We start from the raw sequence: 22174 nt of genomic DNA on the forward strand, positions 1-22174 counted from the left end.
AAATAAAAATCGGTTCATCGTGGTATGATTTAAGTCCGTATGAAACGGTTCAACATTTTTAACTAGTACCGTAAACGAGAAACAACAAACGATCAACGAAAATTTTCATACGCGAATCATCCGATTTCGATGCTGACTGAAATCTTACATTCATTCGTAAACTGTAATACCATTTCTTTTAAATCGCTTATTATAGTAATTTCGATCGCATAAAATTTGTAAACAAACGAAGAGAAAAAAAAAAAGAAAAACCATAAACGTTCAATACTTGATCACGCCTGCGTCGGTACGAGACGTTTTCAGTAATTACGTATCGTTGCAAGATGACAGAGGACACATTCCCTTGCACTGAACAAGTTACAGAATTGTTATTTAAAGAAACAACAACTTGATTTGTGCAAGGGTATCCGTCTTGCGATGATGAAACACGGAATTCGTCTCGTGCCCTTTACTTTTTGAACGCGGAGAAAAAAAAAATGGAAGACAGAAAGAAAAGAAAGATTATAAAAATTAATTACACTAAAAGACACAAATAAATGTAATATAAATTCTAAAATGACTTTACATTTATTATTCCTACATTAAGAAGTACGTAACATTGTACTTCTAGCGATAAAATGATTTTTCACAAAATAATGCAATCTTTATTCTATATTTTCATCTACTTCCTCAATCGTTTCCCCAACATTCGAATTTCTTACGATCGCACTTAATTCGTGCGTTACACGAGCGATTCGAGCAGCGGCTTTGAATTTAATAGATGCTCGTTGTTTTTCAATTTTCCTTTTCCACTGGAAAAGCAATAAATCATGTTAATTTTTTTCCAATGACAGATATGGAATTAAAAAAGAGTTCAAAAGTTGCGATATACATCAGATAATCTAAACAAACAAAAAAATTGTTTATTTCATACTGATTTCAACAACTGTTGAAGTAATTCCCTAATTATCCACTTTGTTATTAAAATAAATAATTTGAAAATGAATGAGGAAAAGTTTGAAAGTATGCGATGGAATTAATGGTATGAAACCTTTCTTAATCAATGAAAAACGTAAAAAGAATAAGACCAACGTTTTAATCTACCAATGGAATTAAGATGCACCTAGTAAAATAAAATGAACTGCAACAGTACTTTTTTCTGCTGCAGTTGGTATGAAACTTACTAAATTCGATGCTCTCGCTTCACTAAACCAAGGGATAGAGTAAGAAAGAAAGCATATCGTGGTCGAGTGTTTTGAGTGAACGTTTTGGTTTGTTGGTCTTTACTCGTGGTGTGTGTATAATTTTCTATTTTTCTTAACCAAATGAACTAAGGTAATTTTCATCGATCTTACCAAAAAATATACATTTTTTACCATTTGTTTTACGATGTACCGGCCTATACGCAATAATTGCGTTTAATTTCATTTTTGAGCGGGACATTCTTGCCACTGATATTTTGTCAAAACTTATTGTAAAAAGGGTGTTTTGAAGCGGTCCGGGTTCTGTCAAATTTACCCGCCAAGCTTAATTGATTTATAAAGCTTGATAGTAAGTTTTAAGTATTCTGATTCGACAACGCGGCAAGTGTTTATCCTAACCTATTTTGATGATTGACAAATCAGTGACGGAATTGCGTGTGAACCGATTATGTTATGCATAAATTAAATCAAAGTTCTGATTTCGTTTATAACAACTGATCTCAAACACAGTATCAGTTAAATTCCATAAGGAATACATAATATTCTTTCCTATTTATAGTTTCTATAATATCTAGTTTGTTTACTAACATACTATCGTTATCAATTGTTTACTTACATCTTCGTCACGAGATGGTAAATTTTCAATGTACTCTTTCATCTCTTCTTTATTAGGATCTGCTATGGCTAAAACAGACACACAACCATCCACTGTTCCTAAAACTATACTATTACCATCGTAAGTGCTATCTATTGCACTCAGCTCTGCTTGAACCCTATAGTTTGCTATCATCTCACAGTCTGATGATCTACAATCAAGAGACAACAAAGAATTTACACATTTTGCAAATTTAATTTTTAGTGCATTTACCTAAACACACGTATGGTTTTTCTTCCACTATGATAATAGAGAACATATTCATCTGTACGATTGAACATTGATATTACAGTAAAGACACCTTCTGCCACCTTTGGAATATAGGTCTTTACCGTGCTACCTTTCTTTAGCTCTAAAAGTTCTAAGCCTCCTCTGTAACATAGATAAAGATGTTAATATTTTATATAAAAAATTATTTTATGAAATCTACCTGCTGGGAGCATATAAGGTGTATCTCCCATCTTTGCTGATGTTTCCACTCCATTTCGGTATCGTACGGATAATCTTTTTTTTATTTATATCCAAAATAATACCTTTGTCGGATCCGATAACTCCCACCCAGTGTGGTTTATTCGGCATAGGAGTGATGCATAAAATATCCTGTTAAAATATATGAAATATAAAGAAATATTCGGAGGAGAAATCATGTAATATTTGAACGATGTCTTTACTTTAAATCCTGGTAATTTCACGGGGATTTTACTTATTAATACACCTGTTTTTGCATTGTACATGATAACGCAATCTCTGTTGCCCTTATCAGCTGCTGGTACAATCAAATACAAATTGTCCGAAGTAATTACAATATTACGAAACGGGGTACCTGTTTGACTTCTGACGGGATACTCCAATGAGAATGTCATTGTACCATCTGTTAATTAACGTTAATATATATCATTAACGGTAATAAAATAATTCGGAAACATTTTACCGATGATCTGTACCAGGAATGGTTCTCATAAAAAGAGTAGCAGTTGTTTTCATGTTCTCTACTCCAACAGGATTCTTGGGCCTTGAAACGGTTATGAACTTGGACGAGTTTTCAATTAGCGTTAATTGTTTCACGTCTTGTTGCTCTTCCTTGAACAACACTTGTTCTGTAATCCTATTCCATATTAATACATTGCCCGATTCCGTTGAAACAATATATCTAGAAGGAGAAATAAATCAAACACTTGTCTGACTTACAAATTTCAAATCATTAACAAGATGATTCACCTGCCGTCCTGCGTTATGCAGGCATGCGTTACGATCGCTCCTAAAGGACTGTCCGCTAATTTTGAGATCAATTTTCCAGTCTGCAAGTCCCAAATACCTACACAATCTCTGGTCACCGTCGCTGCTAAATTACAATCTTCTGCCAGGCTATTAATACAAATAGAAGATCGTACCAAATACACTGATATCTTATTACCAATTAAGAAGAATATTCGATACCTTATCATGTCTATTTGTAACTCGTGTCTGTCTATCACATGAACCTGCTCGAAGATGTTATTTATGTTCCATACTTTAACACTTCTGTCGATGCTGGATGTTACCACGCTGTTCCAATTCCCGATAGTCAGCGATTCCAGCTGAATGATCCTCGCGAAATGAGCGTCTAATGTCTTAACTAACTCTGTTGTTTCAAGACTCCATACGTATAAATTCTTTCTACGAAGAGGATAGACAAACGTTCGTTCAACTTTCTTTTAACACTAGAACTACAAAACCAGTCGAAACGACTGGTTTCTAGTTTCTTATTTTAATTTATAAATTTTATCGAGGTAATTTTGTTAATATGTACGTTGACTATTTTCGAGATAATGAATGGATGTATAGTGTTAATTAAAATAAACTACGTACCTTACACCAGCAACAGCATAATTCTTAGTCCCACTGATCATTATCGAATTCGAACACATCATCTTTGTGCTAATGTTCCTCACTCCATTTGGCAGCATTAGAACGTATGCATCACTTTTGCTTTCTAGAAACCAAACGACGAAACCATTGGCACTGGTAGCCAGAAGCATCTCCTCTTCCCTGTCCAGTTTCAATTGCAACAGGTATTCAACGTGGTCGTTGAAAGCTCTAGGCATATCGAATACTTTTTCCCATTCGAAAGAAGTATCGTCGATCGTGTATTTCGTTACTCGATAATCATCTTTACTTGTACAGGTGTATAAAACTTTCTTATTGTTGGTCATTACCAGGACACTATAATTTATAGAATAATTCGATGATCGTAATTTGAAGATTAATTCAAAGTTTTACCTGTGGAAACGCAAAGGATCTAAAGATCCTTTTCTCCTATAAGTATGCAAGAGCATACTGGTATCTTCTATGTTTCCAGACCAGAATACTATTCTGTATTCGTCCAAATTCGAATGTTCCACCCCTTAAAAAATACATTGAAAAGGTGTACTGGTCCTAGTTTTTCGAAATTGACGATGTACTTTCATATTTCACTCACATAAAATTGGCCATTTGTTTGAATCCTCGGGATTCGTATGGGTGTCCAATAAATTTCCTCGCAGGTCGAACCTGCACCAGCCTAATTTACCGTAAACGAAGAAAAACTGATTCATCAGGTGAACCCCGCATACAGGATCTTCATTTGGTAGTGGATTATCAATGATGACGAACTCGCTGGTCAGGGTATTCAACACGACGCTCTGTTATGAAAATTGAAATACCCACAGTGAATGAGCGATGCTTTCACCCTTTATCCTACGGTTTCTTTACGGAGAAATAATGGGAGAACCTTGAGGCTTTCATTTTTGTCGTACCGAATGCTTCCCAGTGTAAACCGTGACCAAAAGAAAATTATTCGCGGTTTCGCCAACGCGTCTTTTGACTTTTGAAAAAAGACGCGTTGGAAACACATTTCGGATACGATTTACATTAAGGATTAAAAATAATTTCGAAGTAGCGGGTGATCGTAGGGTTAATCTGTGCCGATCTATCTCTAAACACCTGGTTATTGGTGGTAAACGCAGCGGCGTATCTGTTATCAGGGCTCAGGACGAGGTTTTGCATAATTCCCTCCACACCTGGATTAACATCCCTAGTCATGTCGCTGGTGCTCAGATCCCATGTGATGAATCTATTGGATATCGAGACCACGTAACGATAATCCGACGTCAGACAGAACCCAAATACGGCGAATTGATGACCCTCCAGCGAGTACTAAAAGTCGTTCCACGGATTAGGGGAATGTTTCGATCGAGAAAATTTATCGAGTTACTTTGAGCGGTCCTCCGGGGGTGTGTAAACAGTGATAAACAGGAAGCAGAGCGCAATCCTTAGACCCGTCGTTATCGCACGCACGTAGCAGCATTTTCACGTTCACGTTTCCACCGATTTCCGGTAGCAATCGACCGATCAATTGAGGGGCGAGCATGTCGGGATGAGAGCCCAAAATTGCACCTCCTAATCTGAGCGCGTCAGCGACCAGCATCAGTTCTCTACGATGAATCACGTACACGTTAAGGATCTCTAAGGTGCTGTTAGGCGAAGAATATCACCTGACGATGCTCTGATTATCAATGAAACTGCAGCCGTCTTCAAAATCTGATAGCACCGCCTGAAGCGGACAGGAACTCAGCTTGGCGTGGAGCCATTCATAATTGAACAGAACGTTTTCAAAGAGATCGTCGAAACGACGCGATCTGACCAGATGGAAAGGTAGCTCGCCAAACTAGGAATTACAAATCAGTTATCAAATCGAAAGTAATTTTCAAATCTTATCTACCTTTCTTAAATTGTATCTAGTAATAGTGCCCTCCTTCGAGTAAAACGCCAGGGGTTGCTCGGGCACTTTTCTATCCGCCACACCTTCTTTATCCGCCAGGTTAAACCTAGAATTTCAATTTTCAACATTGAACTCTAATCTTCAGAGTTCTTTAAAAAAACAAACAGCGTCGTTCTTCGATTACCGGTGTCTCTGAATCTCAGTGTATTTGAAAGGTTTAGGACGTCCACCTCCCCAGATGCCAAGATAATAATCAGCGATCATCGAATGAAAGTACATCGCCATATTCATGTTTTTAAAGTATCTCTCTTTGGCTGTGTCTCTGAATTGCCTGTGGTACCAATTAAGAACACTGACACCGTCAGCTTCCCTTTCGCTCAGATAATTCGGCAAATCGCTCCTTATTCTGGTCCAAAGCAACGGAGGAATTCTTCTGACGGGGGGTAAATGATACTGATACACATCGTCCAGCACCTTGTCGTCCAACGAAATCAGATCCTCCAGCTCGGACTCGGATAAACCTGACTTAGCAGCTGTTATATAAGCTAACGCATGGAACACCAAGATCTTCCCATGTTGCTTTTCTATCCTTTCGAACAGCATCATAATACTGTCCATCACGGTGCAAGCCAAATGAGTATCCGCCGGTTTCGTGTAACTTCTCCACCTGCAAATCTCCGCGAATACGAGCTTCACGAAAATCGGCAAGGAACACTTCGATATAGCGTTCGCTACCAGACGCCACTGATAATTGTTCAAGTCTCTGCGAGCTGTTTTCATCCACATCCTGTGGAAATTATTTTTTAAATAATTTTTTAATTATTTTTTAATTCATTCATTTACCGTATCACTTCCATAGCTAGATCTTCGCCCAAAGCTACGACCTCGATGAAGTTCTCCTCGCTGTCGATCATTCTTCTCAATAATTGATAGTCTCTAGATATCACCGGATTCGATTCCTCCGCCGCGCAAGATAGGATCATCTGAAAGGAATTTGGAAGTTTCACTAAACTGGAAGATGTACCTTTAACTTCGTACCTTGCAATTTGTCGGTAGTCTGGTAGGTAACCAGGACAATTTGTTTCCCTGCACTCCGGTTAACTGATCGACGCTGTCCAAGAATAATAGAATCGGTTGTTCGACGGTGGCTAGAGTGAGCAAATATTTAAAGTAGGCTGTCAGTGGCACTAAATCGTCGGGAATCTCTTCGAAGGGTAACATGAAGTTGTAGGAGATCTAGGACAGATAATATCTCTATTACAGATCTCGAAGAAAGTGATTTAGCAATGAGAACAACATTTTTATGGTTGGATGAAAAAGTGATTTGAATGTATTTTATGGTAGACCTTGGGAAAAGTTGTTCCCATTGCTAAATTACTTTTCAATTCGAAACATTATAAGACACCTGTTGACAAATGGAGATCAAAGTGGGTGTCAGGGCGCTGCTATCAGGTGTTGTCCCAAGAAATCGAATTATGTTGATCGGCTTTTTACCGGTTAGCCACACGCTGCTTGTCAATCCTGCGCTTTTTGCTAATAACGAAGTCTTTCCACAACCTCCTTCTCCGTACAAGACCAAAGGTTTATCACTGTCTCCCATCATGTATTCTTTGATGTTCTCCAAAGTATCTTCTCGTCCATAGAACACCTGAAAGATTATCATTCATCATTCTCTTTGTCACAATTGAACAATTTCATTTACCTTTACTGAATTATTGCAAGCATGTAAGTGTTGCAACATTTCTGTTATAATCTGCCCTTGGGCAGAACTGTCCTCCTTTCTCATTGCACGATCCACCAGTTTCAGTATGTTTCTATAAAAGTGTGTAATAAAGTGTTGAAGGTACTCGCTGTGCGTTTCTGTATCTAAACCTTCTCGACCGATCCATTCCACCGTGTACCTGAGCAAAATTTCGTAGATAAATTAGTCGTGTAATTAGCTCTTCTCATGAGAGAAATTACCTTTGCAAATTGGTACTTTCGATCTTTTCCGGAAGCCTTTCGTCCCTCAAGTTCGCTAACAATTTGGAAGCTTCGTTATCCAAACTTCGGTTGGCGATGTCCAAGAACAAGCTAGCTTTTCTCAGATTTTGTAGATTTATATTGTTTATGTATCGTATGTACGCTAGACAGTGATTTTTGGTATTCTTCACGTTTAGGACACCATTGATCACTTCCCTCTCGGTGACTGTTTAATTAATTTCACTCGTATTATAATATGTTTTCTTCTTGTTTAATTTGCTCACCTGACATGAAATAATTATGCATCGTGTCCTTGTCGAATTTTCCAGTATTGTACAAAGATTGTGCACCCTTCCTGAACAGTTTCTGCATCTTCACCATGGTGTCCCACCAGATGGCCTGGTCTTCCTGCTGCAGCTTCGGTATTCTCTAAATTCCATAAACATTTTTTAATGATCGAGTGTTACAATATTTTATTTGACAGTTTTAATTACTTTGTTATTGAAATTTTTCAAGATAGATGATATTGGTTGCAGGATACTCGTCGCTGGCACGGCATTGCTATCCTTTTTGTACCATTTGTCTAATAGACTAACATCCATTCCTTGACTTTCCAGCTCTGTTCGCAACATTTCCAATTCGGAGCTTCGAACGTACGTTGGTATAGGACGATAGCCGTATTTTTGTCCAAGAAATACCTACCAAAATTGTGTTTAATGTATTAAAATTAACGCAATTAAATGTTAAATTATTTACCACGAAATTCGGCCCCATTGAGAGTCTCTGACAATTTTCTATTTCTCTCATGCACAATTCTGTAGTCATATGATCGTCTGTGGCTTCGTCCCTGACACCCCATCTCATATCAACTACCTGTAATCATAATTTTTAAAACACTAATTTTTATTCTTAAGTCATCAGGTGTGATTCGTTACGTTGAACAATCAAAGTTTGGAAATGTTTCGTTCGTGCCACGACTTGGTACCTGGTACCAAGAAATCAATTTTCTCTTCAAGGTCGATTAATCCTGCTTATATATCTACCCTGATATATGTGCAATATCTTTCGTAATAATTATTAATTTTACCTGAAACTCTAATCCATGCTTTTCCCTGCAATAATCCTTGATCTTCGGGTAACATTGGGCCATCAATGTGTTTCGCTCCATCGCCGTATCTGAAACGAAACATCGGTTATTTTGGAAAAAAGAATTCAGAGTTCGAGTCCTACTTACCGGTGAAAGTGGAACTTGTGAATATTCGAACGATTTTAGAACTGACAGCAGGCAAGGATTTTAAAGATCCTGCGAAGATCGAATCGATAGTAGCTTCATCCATCTTTATCTGATTCCCGAATTTTCAAAAAAGAATTTATCATAAAAATTGCATCAGGTTAGCAGTAGCATTGCAAAGGTACTGAGATCGTGTTCAGAATTTCCTGAGCATTTATAGGGTGTGGATATATATTCATATGTGACCAACATCTTTATGTGTACCCCCTCTAACTACACGATTCAATCAGCTGATTTTACCCTTATTTTTTATTCAAAAATTTTAATCATCAGTTTCATAAGAACAATGGGGAACGATGATTGTTAATTAATGAAACGTGTGATAATTTTCAAACAATTAGGTAAAGTGGATCATAAAGAACACCTAAGTATTCTAAGTGGTTGCTAGGGGTTGTTTACTCAGGTCAAATGGTATCTCATCGATTTCGAGAGAGCTATACAGATTCTCTTATGTAATTCTAAGAAAATGAGTGAAATTAATTCTTCTCTAAACAGTGAATTTAATAATTAACAATCAACGATGATTTCATTGGAATTTTGTTTAGGTTTCCTAATGGACCAGACGTAGCATAAATTGAAATTTTGATTGAACAATCAAAATGGCACCACCGGATCCAGTTACGCAGATGAACACGTACAGATCGTACGTGACCATGTTGGCCGATCCAGTTTCAAAAGATGAGTTGAAACTGAAGGCAGCTCAAGAATTGTCGGAGAATTTTGAGGTATCCGTCCAATCGCTCACACGTTTAAACAATTTATTCTTTTTACAACGATTAAACTGATCAATGATCTTTCTTGCCTATAGGTCATCATGTGCTCCTCGCAATATCCGGCATTTCTTGACCACATGATGAAAATTTTTTTAAAGATACTTCAAGAGGGTGAACCGCACTTCATCTCCGAGTACAACATTCAACAAGTTAGAAAGCTGATTTTAGAAATGATACATAGGCTGCCCAGTAACGATTACCTGCGCCCTTACGTGAAACAGATTTTAAGTTTGATGTCGAAGTTATTGGAAACCGACAACGAGGAGAACGTGTTGGTCTGTCTGAGGATCATCATCGAGTTGCATAAACAGTACAAACCAACTTTTAATCCAGAAGTAAGTGATCTTATTTCAACCCTTCTATATATTTTCAACAGAATATTAATTGAATTTTTACCTTGTTTATAGATACAGTATTTTTTGCAATTCGTTAAATCGGTGTACAGTGAGTTACCAAAGAACTTGCCAAAAATATTCGAACCTAGGCCTCCGTTAAGAGTGAAAGATCTATCAGAAATAAACATAGAAGCACTTTTAAAAGAGACATTCACGATCACGGCTATTCAAAGCGAAAAGAAAGCTGCAGATGGTACTGTTGTTACAGTAAGTATCATTCAAAGAAAATCATAGCTCAAAGAAAATTACAGAAATAACTATAGCCACAATATTTTTCAGTACAATCTTATTCCAAAGGCAGTACTGTCACTGAAGGTGCTTCAAGAGTTACCAATCATCGTAGTACTTATGAACCAACTGTACAAGCAAAACGTGCACCAAGATGTGTCCGATTTCATTCCTCTGGTGATAACAACGATAACTCTTCAACCGAGTCCTCAGCACCGCGCATCCCCTGGTTTTAACAAAGAGGTTTTCGTCGATTTCATGGGTGCTCAGATCAAAACGTTGTCCTTTTTAGCGTACGTGATCAGGGTGTATCAAGACGTCGTTTCTCAGCACAGTTCGTTGTTAGTGAAAGGTATACTCGGACTGTTTACCCTGTGCCCAATGGAAGTGGCACACTTGCGGAAAGAATTGGTGATCGCTTCAAGACATATCCTGGCGACCGATCTTCGAAACAAATTTATACCGCACATGGAGTGCTTCTTCGACGAGGACATCTTCATAGGTCGTGGTTGGACCACTCACGAGAGTCTCAGACCTCTAGCTTACTCAACTCTCGCCGATTTGGTTCATCACGTCAGGTTACTGCTGCCATTGAGCGACGTCTCCAGAGCTGTACATCTATACAGCAAGAACTTACTCGATCAGAGCCTTCCAACAGCCGTGCAGATGGTCTCCTGCAAGCTTTTGATGAACCTGGTGGATACAGTCAGGCAGAGGTCTGACGCAGAGAACAGCAGCCAAGGCAGAGAGCTGTTGATGCGTATCCTCTTGGTGTTTGTATTAAAATTCAAAACGATCGCGAAGATCTACATACCGATTCTCCGGAACAAAGCTAAGCAGATGACGCCTCCTGGGACAGACGTGAAAGCAGAGGATGTGAAGCCGGTTATCCCAGATTTAAACGAGGATAAGGAAACAGGGAAATCGAAATTCGGCTTCCCTTCCTCTCAAGCGATGAGCTACAACGTGGCCGACTACAGGAATTTAGTTAAGAGTCTGGTTCACGGTGCGAAAGCTATCACTGCGAATTGTATAAACAGCAAGACCGGCGAGGTGACGCAGTCTAATCAGTTTCAACCGAAGGAGACGTTGGTTTATATCAAATTAGTTAAATGGGCATTGCCAGCTTTGGACATCTACACGATAGGTCCTCCGACTCTCGGTGCGATCCCTCAACCGGGTAGACCGGCGCAATCTCAGACGATCAGAACGCGAGAGGAGAAGGAGGTTCTCGAGTTATTCGGTAACGTGTTCACCCAGATGAATCCACAAACATTCCAGGAGATATTTTCAACCTCGATCGACTATATGGTCGAGAGGATCTTCAAGAACTGCGCGTTGCAAATCATTGGAAGTGCCTTCCTATCCAGTCCTACGATATCGTCTACGTTCGCCACGATCTTGGTGGAATATTTATTAGAAAGAATGGGAGATATGGGTTCCAACGTGGAGAGAAGCAATTTGTACCTAAGGCTGTTTAAACTCGTATTCGGTAGCGTGTCTCTTTTCCCAGCTGACAACGAGCATATGTTAAGGCCGCACTTGAATCAGATCGTCAATCGAGCCATAGAGTTAGCCATGTCCGCTAAAGAACCTTATAATTATTTCCTCTTATTAAGAGCACTGTTCAGATCAATCGGAGGTGGTTCTCATGATCTTTTGTATCAGGAGTTTCTACCTCTGCTGCCGAACATGTTGGAAGGTTTGAACAGGCTACAATCTGGTTTGCATAGGCAACACATGAAGGATCTTTTCGTCGAATTGTGCCTGACAGTTCCGGTGAGGCTGAGCTCTCTTCTACCGTACCTACCGATGCTTATGGATCCTCTGGTTTCCGCGTTGAACGGAAGTTACTGTTTAGTCAGCCAAGGATTGCGCACTCTGGAGTTGTGCGTGGACAATCTTCAGCCCGATTTCCTCTACGAGCACATACAACCGGTGCGAGCCGATCTGATGCAAGCTCTTTGGAGAACTCTTCACAATCCGACGGATCAGGCTCACGTAGCCTTTCGAGTGTTGGGTAAATTCGGCGGAGGAAATCGGAAGATGATGATCGAACCGCAGAAATTGGAGTACAACGATCGAGAGACCAACTCGCCGGCTGTCGTTGTATATTTTCAAGAACCAACGAAACCGATCGATTTCCCGGTAGAGAAGGTCATCGAGACCGCGTTCAACGCTTTGAAATCGAACAGCACCGACTCGTTTTATCGTAGACAGTGTTGGGAGGTGATCAGTTGTTACCTAGCCGCTTCGTTACGATTGGACGACAACAATGCGATTCTTCATAAACTGTTTATGCATCCGACATTCAAAGAAGGCAAAATCCCGCACCAGCAAGGCCCTCATTATAAGTGTCCGGACGCTGTGGCGAGGAACGTTCAGCAAACAGCGTTGACCGGATTATTTGTAGCCGCGGAGATCAAAGAGCTGAGGCATTCCGTGTTAGGCACAGTCGTGTCGATCGTCAGACACTACACTATGGTGGCGATCGCTCAGCAAGCTGGTCCGTTTTGTCTTACCGGGAGACAGATTCGTATGCAGGGTCAAGATCCTCTGGTGTTGATCGACGCTCTGGCGGTGATCATGGGCCATGAGGAGAAAGAATTGTACAAATCTGGTCACCTGGCTCTGGTCTTGATCCTCGAGACGGCGACTAACATTCTCGGCTCGAAGGAACGAGCCTGTCAACTACCTCTGATGGAATACTTGGCTGAAAAGATGTGTTCCCTTTGCTACGAACGTGCTTGGTACGCGAAACTTGGCGGCTGCATAGCGATCAAGTTTCTTTTCGAACGAATGGCGACCAAGTGGGTGTTGAATCACCTGTTCGTCTTCCTGAAGGCATTGATGTTCGTGATGATGGATCTAACCGAGGAGGTGTCGAACGGCGCTATAGACATGGCCAAGGCCAACTTGGAGAAGATGCTGAGAGTGTGCGTGAACCCTGGGATTCAAGATGGAAACACGGAATTGATAGAAGCGCAAAATAAAAGTTTGTACGAAGTGACGCACGAATTGGTGAGACAAGTAACGTCTCCTCACACATTGGTGCGGGAACAGGCTATGGCCTCGCTGCGATTGCTGGCTGAAATACAAAATAAAACCGTGACGGAAGTGATGGAACCGCACAAAGAAGTTCTAGCCGATATGATCCCACCGAAGAAACATTTGCTCAGGCACCAACCGGCGAACGCTCAGATAGGTCTGATGGATGGAAACACCTTTTGCACCACGCTGAATCCGCGGCTTTTCACCATCGATTTGACTGTCATAGAGCACAAAGTGTTCTTCCAGGAGCTGCTGACTCTCAGCGAGGCAGAGGATGCTAATCTGAATAAATTGCCTTGCTACAAATCCGTCTCGAATCTCATACCACTGAGGAAATCAGCGTTAAGAGCGCTGGCTGCTTGCCATTACATCGTCGCCTGTCGAGAGAAGATCTTCGGCGTTCTCTACAAAGCCTTGGAGAAACCAAACGCGGAACTGCAAGAGGCGGCCTTCGAGTGCATGCAAAAATTCATCGCTGGTTACCAAATCGATATGGAGTCCGTCCACGCGATCATGCGACCGATGCTCCTAACTTTGGGCGATCATAGGAACTTGAGCCTGAACTGTGTGAAACGACTGTCGTACTTGACTCAGCTGTTCCCTAGCACGTTTAGTATTACTCTCTGCGAACAGTTGTTGCAGCATTTGAAGAAGCTGTTGGAGAATTTAATACAAGCCCACAAAGGTATATCCAAGTCTGGGGAGAACGAACAGAAGATAGCAACTATCATAGGGATCTTTCACGAAATTCCTGCGGCTACTCCGAAATTCATCGACGTTCTCTGCAGGCTCGTTTTGCAGACAGAAAAGTCGCTGATGGTCGAAGTGTCCAGCCCTTTTCGCATTCCTCTGATGAAATTCTTGCTCCGATACCCTACGGAGACTCTGAATCTCTTCTTACACGACAATAACATCAAAGATCAGCAATGGAGCAGGTACTTGGAGTTTCTTATCAAACAAAAGGAAGGGAAACCTATTCGAGACGTGTTGCACAACAGCACGGCAAGATTGATCACGATGTTGCTCGCTCATTCTCAGACCAATTCGAATCTGACTCACAACGAGAAGAGCGAGCTTCAGCATCAAGCGATCAAGATCATCTCCATTCTGATCAAGTTCGATGAACAATGGCTGTCGACCCAGACACAGTTAGTAGGTGCATTAAAACAGATTTGGTGCAATGATGAATATCAAGCGTTGCACAAGAAGGTGGAAAGTGTGGATTATTGTCATTGGAAGGAACCCAAGCTGATCGTGAAGATTCTGTTGCATTATTTCAGACACCATCCAAACGACATAGATTTATTGTTCCAGTTATTAAGAGCAACCTGTGACAGATTTATCCCGGATTTTCAATTCATGCGAGACTTCCTGGAGCACACGGTAGCACAAGAATACACGGTCGAATGGAAACGAAGCGCCTTCTTCAGATTCGTCGATCACTTTCCTACCAATAATTTATCGCAAGAGCTGAAGGCGAACGTGTTGCAATTAATTGTTATTCCTTGCTTCGCTGTCAGCTTCGAAAGAGGAGAAGGCATGAAACTGGTCGGCGGTGCACCGATGCCTTACCAAGACAACCCTGAGAACGTAGTCTCCGTGTTCATCAGTAAAATCATCGATCCTGATAATCCTTTTGGCTCAGCCGACTGCGTTCGCATATCTTTGCTCCAGTTCTCCTGTCTGCTAGTCGAGCAAGCCTCTCAGCACATCCACGACGTCAGTAACAAAAGACAGGGTAACAAATTACGCAGACTGATGACCTTTGCCTGGCCTTGTCTCCTGGGCAAAAACTGCGTCGATCCTACAACCAGGTACCACGGTCACCTGCTTCTTAGTCACATAATCGCCAAGTTTGCCATTCACAAGAGAATAGTTCTGCAAGTTTTCCATAGCTTATTGAAGGCGCACGCGTTGGATGCGAGAAACGTAGTGAGGCAAGCTTTGGAGATCCTAACTCCAGCCATGCCGGTGAGAATGGAGGATGGCAACACGATGCTGACGCACTGGACCAAGAAGATCATCGTGGAGGAAGGACATTCCATGCAACAATTGTTCCACATCCTCCAGTTAGTCGTCAGACACTACAAAGTCTACTATCCTGTCAGGCATCACTTGGTCCAACACATAGTGAACTCCATTCAGAGGCTAGGATTCAGTCCGACCGCGACGATAGAACACAGACGGCTGGCCGTGGAATTAGCGGAAGTGATCATCAAGTGGGAGTTGCACCGAATCAAGGACGAGGTCGAAAGCGCAGAATCCGGAGGGAATAAAACTACGGGATCGGTGAAGAGACCAATGAACGATGATCCAACGGGACAGAAACGGATGACCACTCAAGGAGCCACGGGTAGCTCCACTGTCCCTGTGATCATGCCCAGGATAGAGCCAGGATCTACGAAACCGATCGAACGCGCTCACGCAGACGCGATTCTGAATTTCCTACTTCGATTGGCTTGCCAGGTGAACGACGTGACGACGATTCACGGTAATCCTGGCGAACAATTATCAAGAAGATGCGTGGCTCTGTTGAAGATGGCTCTGAAGCCTGACGTCTGGCCGCAATCCTGCGATCTCAAGTTAGCTTGGTTAGATAAAGTGTTAGCTAGCGTCGACAGTGCTCAACCGAACTACGGCAACATCTCCACCGCTCTGGAGGTGTTGACGTTTCTTCTAGGTGTGATGAAGAGGGAGCAAATATTGGCCAGCTTCAAACCTCTGCAACGCGGTATCGGTGCTTGCATAGCAAGCAGCAATACCAAAGTCATTCGCTTAGTTCACGGACTGTTGTCCCGTTTGATGACTATTTTTCCAGCCGAACCTACCTCGTCCACGGTTGCGTCCAAGTACGAAGAACTGGACACCTTGTATACCACTGTTGGCAAATTTATAGTCGATGGATTAGCGACGTACGAAAAGAACACCACGGCCACACCAAGTTCGTTGTTTGGAACGTTGATGATGCTGAAGGCTGCATGTACGAACAATCAAAGCTACATCGATCGACTGATCACACCGTTTATGAGAGTCCTTCACAGGATGGCCAAAGATCATTTGCATTCTACTCAGACAGAGGCGAATCCGGTTGGCAGTGAATTGTTGATCCTGAGTTTGGATCTTGTGAAGAATCGGGTGGTAGTGATGGGAGTGGAGATGAGAAAATCATTCATTGGCTCGATTCTGGTTGGCTTAATTGAGAAGACTCAAGATATAAAAGTGATGAAAGCGATTACTAAAATGCTCGAGGAATGGATGAAGAATAAGAATCCTATTGCAATGAATCAGGCGCCTAGTCTGAGAGAAAAGTCGATCCTACTGGTCAAGATGATGCAGTATGTAGAGAAACGTTTCCCTGATGACTTGGAACTGAACAGACAATTTTTGGAATTGGTCAATTACATCTACAGGGATGAGGCCTTGAAGTCGTCCGAATTGACGTCGAAATTAGAACCGGCTTTTCTCTCGGGTTTGAGATGCGTTCAACCTCAGATACGAACGAAATTCTTTGAGGTATTCGATGGATCGATGAGGAGACGTCTTCACGACAGACTTTTGTACATTATTTGCAGCCAGAGCTGGGATGCGATCGGTCCTCACTATTGGATCAAGCAGTGCATCGAGCTGCTGCTCGTCACTGCGAATTCGACCACTCAGATACAAATGTCTAACCAGGATACCTTGTTACCGAGTGTAACGTCTGTGATAAACATGGCAGACAGCGAAGAGCATAAGAACTTCATGATATACAGTTCCGTGAAGGAAGAACCTCAGGACATTTCCGAAGGAACCGATGTGAAGGACGAAATTTTAGACATGGACCTGTCTAACGTCGATTCGGCCACTGTTCCCGAAGAGATCATCACCACCGGGAAGGCGACCTTGACGCAGTTGATCGCGAAGCAAGGAGAATTCATCGACTACGCCAAGAAGATCAGAACGGAACAATTATTACTAGCCACGGCGCAACTTTGTCACATGGACACGAATTTAGCTGAACGCGTTTGGCTGGACACCTTTCCTCGAATCTGGAGCATCCTGGACGAACATCAGCACAACACGTTAATCACAGAAGTGGTGCCGTTTATTTGTAGTGGCACTCATGTCATACAGAAAGATTGCCACCCAAGTGCGATCGCTACCTTCGTCGAGGCGATATCTCATTGCAACCCTCCGGTGCCAATGAGGCCAGCCTTAATGAAGTACCTGGGCAGATCGCACAATCTTTGGCACAGGATGACACTGAGTCTCGAGCAAATGGCATTCGACAATGGAAACAATCAATTCAAGATCAAGAGGGAGTCTGACTGCTACGATTTCGAGCCTGACAACAGCCCTCATGCTGAGATTCTAGACTCTTTGTCGGATATGTACTCGTTGCTATGCGAGGAGGACATGTGGTCTGGCCTTTGGCAGAAACACGCCCATTACAAAGAAACTCTGCAAGCTACTGCGCTTGAACAACAAGGATTCTTTGAACAAGCACAAGGAGCTTACGACGTGGCGATGACGAAGTTCAAACAAGACTACGTCTCTACACCGGCTCCTTTCAAGATACAACGCGAGGCTATGCTGTGGGAACAACACTGGATAAGGTGCGCCAAGGAACTGAATCAATGGGATTTGTTATTAGACTATGGTAGTAAAAAGGCAGAGAAGAATCCATTTTTGATTCTCGAGAGCTCTTGGCGCATTCCTAACTGGACGATGATGAAGGAAGCCCTGGCCCAAGTGGAGCACAATTGTCCAAAGGAAATGGCTTGGAAGGTAAAGTATATTTATTTCATTTTAGACGAATTCGTACAATGTTTTCTTAAATATATAAAATGATGTCAGGTGAACTTGTACCGTGGTTTCCTGGCGATATGCAACAGCGAGGACCAACACTTGAGTGCTGTCGAACGATACGTGGAGTTGGCATCCGGTCTCTGTATGCGTGAATGGCGCAGGTTGCCTCAGATCGTGAGCCACGTGCACTTACCATTACTTCAGGCCGCCCAGCAGATCATGGAACTGCAAGAGGCGATGCAGATCCATCAAGGTCTATTGCATGGAAGAAGCACGTCGTTGCACGATATGAAGGCCATTGTGAAAACGTGGCGAAATCGATTGCCCGTGATTGCCGACGATTTGAGTCACTGGTCGGACATCTTCACCTGGCGACAACATCATTATACCTTCATCTCGAGCCACTACGATTCTCAGCAAGATCAAACCACCAATCATTCGATGCTTGGCGTACACGCGTCCGTCCAAGCGATCATCCATTTCGGCAAGATAGCCAGGAAACATAATCTCTGCGGCGTTTGCTTAGACTCCTTGTCCAGGATCTACACGATACCCAGCGTTCCCATCGTTGACTGTTTCCAAAAGATCAGGCAACAAGTCAAGTGTTACCTGCAAATGGCATCGGTCGGCGGCAAGAACGAACTGCAGGAAGGCCTCGAAGTGATCGAATCGACGAACCTTCGATACTTCACTAAAGAAATGACCGCAGAGTTCTACGCGCTTAAGGGTATGCTGTTGTCCCAGATAGGTCGGTCCGACGACGCTAACAAAGCCTTCTCGGCTGCTGTACAATTACACGACACCCTGGTGAAAGCCTGGGCACTTTGGGGCGACTATTTGGAACACATCTTCACCCGCGATGCTCGCCAGATATCCATCGGTATATCGGCGATCACCTGCTTCCTTCACGCGTGCAGACACCAAAACGAGTCCAAGTCCAGAAAGTATCTGGCGAAAGTATTATGGTTGCTCACCTACGACGACGACAAGTCTTCCTTGATGGATGCCGTCGACAAATACGCCGTGGGTGTTCCGCCGATCCAGTGGTTACCTTGGATACCACAGCTGTTGATGTGTTTGGTCAGACACGAGGGCAACGTGATATTGAATTTATTGAGTCAAGTCGGAAGGATGTTCCCGCAGGCGGTTTACTTCTCTATCAGAACTCTGTATCTGACGCTGAAGATCGAGCAACGCGAAAGGTACAAGAGCGCGGAGTTGGCTGCTGGAAAGAATCAGGAAGGCGTGGAAGGTCGAGGGGCTGCAGGGAACGTGCAGCAGCAAGGTGTACCTGAAACGGGACCAATTCGAGCCACACCGCCTATGTGGAGGTGCTCGAAAATTATGCATATGCAGAGGGACATTCATCCTACTATTTTGTCTAGTTTAGAGGGTATCGTAGATCAGGTTAGTATAAATAATTTTTTCTTCGATAATCCATGATATAATTATGTACAATCTAAAACCACTATATTGTAGATGGTGTGGTTCCGAGAAACATGGTACGAAGAAGTGCTGAGACAATTGAGACAAGGTCTGGCCAAATGTTATGCAATAGCTTTTGAAAATCGTGGTGCAGTGAGCGAGGCGACCATAACTCCTCACACCTTGAACTTCGTGAAGAAGCTGGTCTCGACGTTCGGCATAGGAATCGGTAAGTTCGAACAAAGAATTGTTCGAGTGTTCATTTATTAAGAGAAATCGATAAAGGCGAGTTTTCTAAATCGTAGAAAATATATCCTCGTCTCAAAATGTGAACAACACGTTTGGCTCAGCGGCTTCAGAATCCTTGGCGCGCAGGGCTCAAGCTACCGTTCAGGATCCCGTCTTCCAGAAGATGAAGGGACAGTTCACCAGCGATTTCGATTTCACCGTGCCCGGGGCGAGGTTGCTACACAATCTGATCAGCAAGCTGAAGAAGTGGATCAAGATACTCGAGGGGAAGACGAAGCAGTTGCCAAAGTAAGAAATGTCCTGAAAATATACAATTTTCAATCTTATTCAAAGCTGTTTCTAATGAATCAAATGTTTCAAACAGGTCCTTTTTGATCGAGGAAAAGTGTCGATTCCTGAGCAATTTCAGCCTGAAGACCGCCGAGGTGGAACTCCCAGGAGAATTTCTGTTACCCAAACACTCTCATTATTACGTCAGGATAGCCAGATTCATGCCAAGGGTCGAAGTTGTTCAGCGACACAACACTGCAGCCAGGAGGTTGCGTATTCGTGGTCACAACGGTCGTTTGTACCCTTACTTGGTCGTGAATGATGCCGGACTCGGAGATGCGAGACGCGAAGAGCGTGTCCTGCAGTTGTTACGAATGTTGAATCATTACCTGGCTAAACAGAAAGAGACCTCGAGACGATTCTTGCACTTCACCGTGCCTCGAGTCGTCGCGGTTTCCCCGCAGATGCGACTGGTCGAGGACAACCCAGCTTCGGTTTCTCTCTTGGACATATACAAACAGGGTTGCGCGAAGCTGGGTATTGAACACGACGCGCCTATCGCCAGGTACTACGACAGGCTAGCAACGGTGCAAGCAAGAGGAGCGCAAGCGAGTCATCAAGTTCTAAGGGACATCCTTAAAGAGGTACAAACGACGATGGTTTCCAAGACCATGCTGAAGGATTGGGCGGCGAAGACCTTCCCGGGTGCGACAGACTACTGGACCTTTAGAAAAATGGTAAACTTAAATACAATGATTGATCCAAGTATAATTACAAGTTATCTATACAATATAAATTATTTCATTTATTTAACAGTTCACCTTGCAATTGTCTCTGGCTTGCTTCGCCGAGTACGTCCTCCACTTAACTAGATTAAACCCAGACATGATGTACGTGCATCAGGACTCGGGTCTCATCAACATCGCTTACTTCAAGTTCGATGTCGATGACACGTCCGGTGAGCTGGATGCCAACAGGCCAGTGCCGTTCCGATTGACACCGAATATTCTTGAATTTCTCACGAGTACAGGTTCGTATAATTCGTATTAACACGTTAAGCGCCCAGCCAAATCTTTATTATTTAAATCGTGTCTGTATTGTGATATCTATTAAAAAAATAAACGGCAGGGAGGCGCGGAGAAAATTTCGTTTTCGGGGAGGCCAATCCTCGAGGACCTTGAGGTCCCTTTATAGGGACCGGCGTGGCGTTTAACGTATTGACTTCACAGTGATTAGAAATATACTTAGAAAAGAAATTATCGTTACCAGGTGTTTCTGGACCATTGACTGCCAGTGCCATTGCCACAGCTCGATGCTTGGTGCAACCGTCCTTCAAAGTGCACACGATCCTCCGTGCGATCTTGCGAGACGAAGTGATCGCGGATCATAACAAGAAACAGGAGGACGCAGAGAATGCGTCCCAAACTCCGACAGACATGAAAGGCGAGCTTCTGATAACGATGGTCACTCGTGCAGTGAACGCGATCGTTGGCAGGCTGAATTCTTTGGCCAACTTTGATGGAACCGACAGCAAAGTCAGCACTCTCGTTGCCGCGGCCAATAGTCACGATAATCTGTGCAGAATGGACCCGTCTTGGCACCCGTGGTTATAGACGTATCTTTTAATAGGCCTACTTGTGCTTCCAATAGCAATTAAATGCAGGGAAAGTCAGTGGGTGTGGGTGATTTCCACGGTCTGTGCAAAATCTGTATTAATGTAGATTTCATACGGAGAACACCTACATTCATTGATAGTCTTCGAATTTGAGATCTTTCGACACACACACACACACACACACATCCTTTTTTTTCTTCTATCCAAATGCTTCGTTCTTGTGTAATTTTGATCGAAAAGAATGAATTGTAATTCGTGTAAATAATTACGTGTAAACGTAAGGAATCGTTTGCAAGAGACGTTCCCGAAAGTGAAGAAAGAATCGTTCGATTATACGTTTCTTGCGCCGACAAATTTCGCTCGTTTATCCTCGACCTGTTAATATCGTGTAAAAATTCTCGTTCCGAGAATGCTCCATTGTATCATTTATTGTACATATTTTTAAATTTAAGCGTTATTTATAGCGATTTGTCAGAAAGTGTTTATAAATTGAAAGAAAAAAAAAGAGAGAAATAAGCTATCGAGAGTAATTACCTTTTCTGAATTCCGTTG

General features: G+C 42.5%; 2 protein-coding genes across 4 annotated transcripts; one reads left to right on the plus strand and one right to left on the minus strand.

The window, feature by feature from the left end:
• Positions 1-199: 199 nt before the first annotated feature.
• On the minus strand, positions 200-8874 carry LOC114871276 (NACHT and WD repeat domain-containing protein 2). The gene is made up of 26 exons (XM_029176965.2): positions 8772-8874; positions 8625-8713; positions 8294-8410; positions 8032-8235; positions 7822-7966; positions 7538-7763; positions 7278-7476; positions 6981-7223; positions 6614-6811; positions 6419-6558; positions 5760-6362; positions 5576-5681; positions 5349-5521; positions 5069-5288; positions 4798-5010; positions 4295-4496; positions 4096-4219; positions 3685-4038; positions 3274-3492; positions 3055-3201; positions 2781-2986; positions 2508-2707; positions 2267-2436; positions 2050-2208; positions 1798-1987; positions 200-791 (listed from the first exon to the last, which is right to left on the minus strand). Exons 1-26 carry the CDS (start codon positions 8872-8874, stop codon positions 645-647), a joined length of 5097 nt encoding a protein of 1698 aa, XP_029032798.2. The 3' UTR covers positions 200-644.
• LOC114871274 (transformation/transcription domain-associated protein) lies at positions 1218-22174 on the plus strand. 3 transcript variants are annotated; one of them, XM_029176961.2, is made up of 11 exons: positions 1218-1314; positions 9374-9553; positions 9637-9936; positions 10009-10203; positions 10276-18042; positions 18112-19470; positions 19543-19717; positions 19794-20025; positions 20102-20744; positions 20824-21037; positions 21277-22174. In XM_029176961.2, exons 2-11 carry the CDS (start codon positions 9428-9430, stop codon positions 21618-21620), a joined length of 11355 nt encoding a protein of 3784 aa, XP_029032794.2. In that variant the 5' UTR covers positions 1218-1314; positions 9374-9427; the 3' UTR covers positions 21621-22174. The 3 variants fall into 3 exon arrangements, with proteins under 3 accessions (XP_029032794.2, XP_029032796.2, XP_029032797.2); XM_029176963.2 differs by having other exon boundaries at positions 19839-20025; XM_029176964.2 differs by having other exon boundaries at positions 9700-9936.

This window comes from Osmia bicornis, chromosome 10, assembly GCF_907164935.1.
Source record: "Osmia bicornis bicornis chromosome 10, iOsmBic2.1, whole genome shotgun sequence".
Lineage (NCBI taxonomy): Eukaryota > Metazoa > Arthropoda > Insecta > Hymenoptera > Megachilidae > Osmia > Osmia bicornis.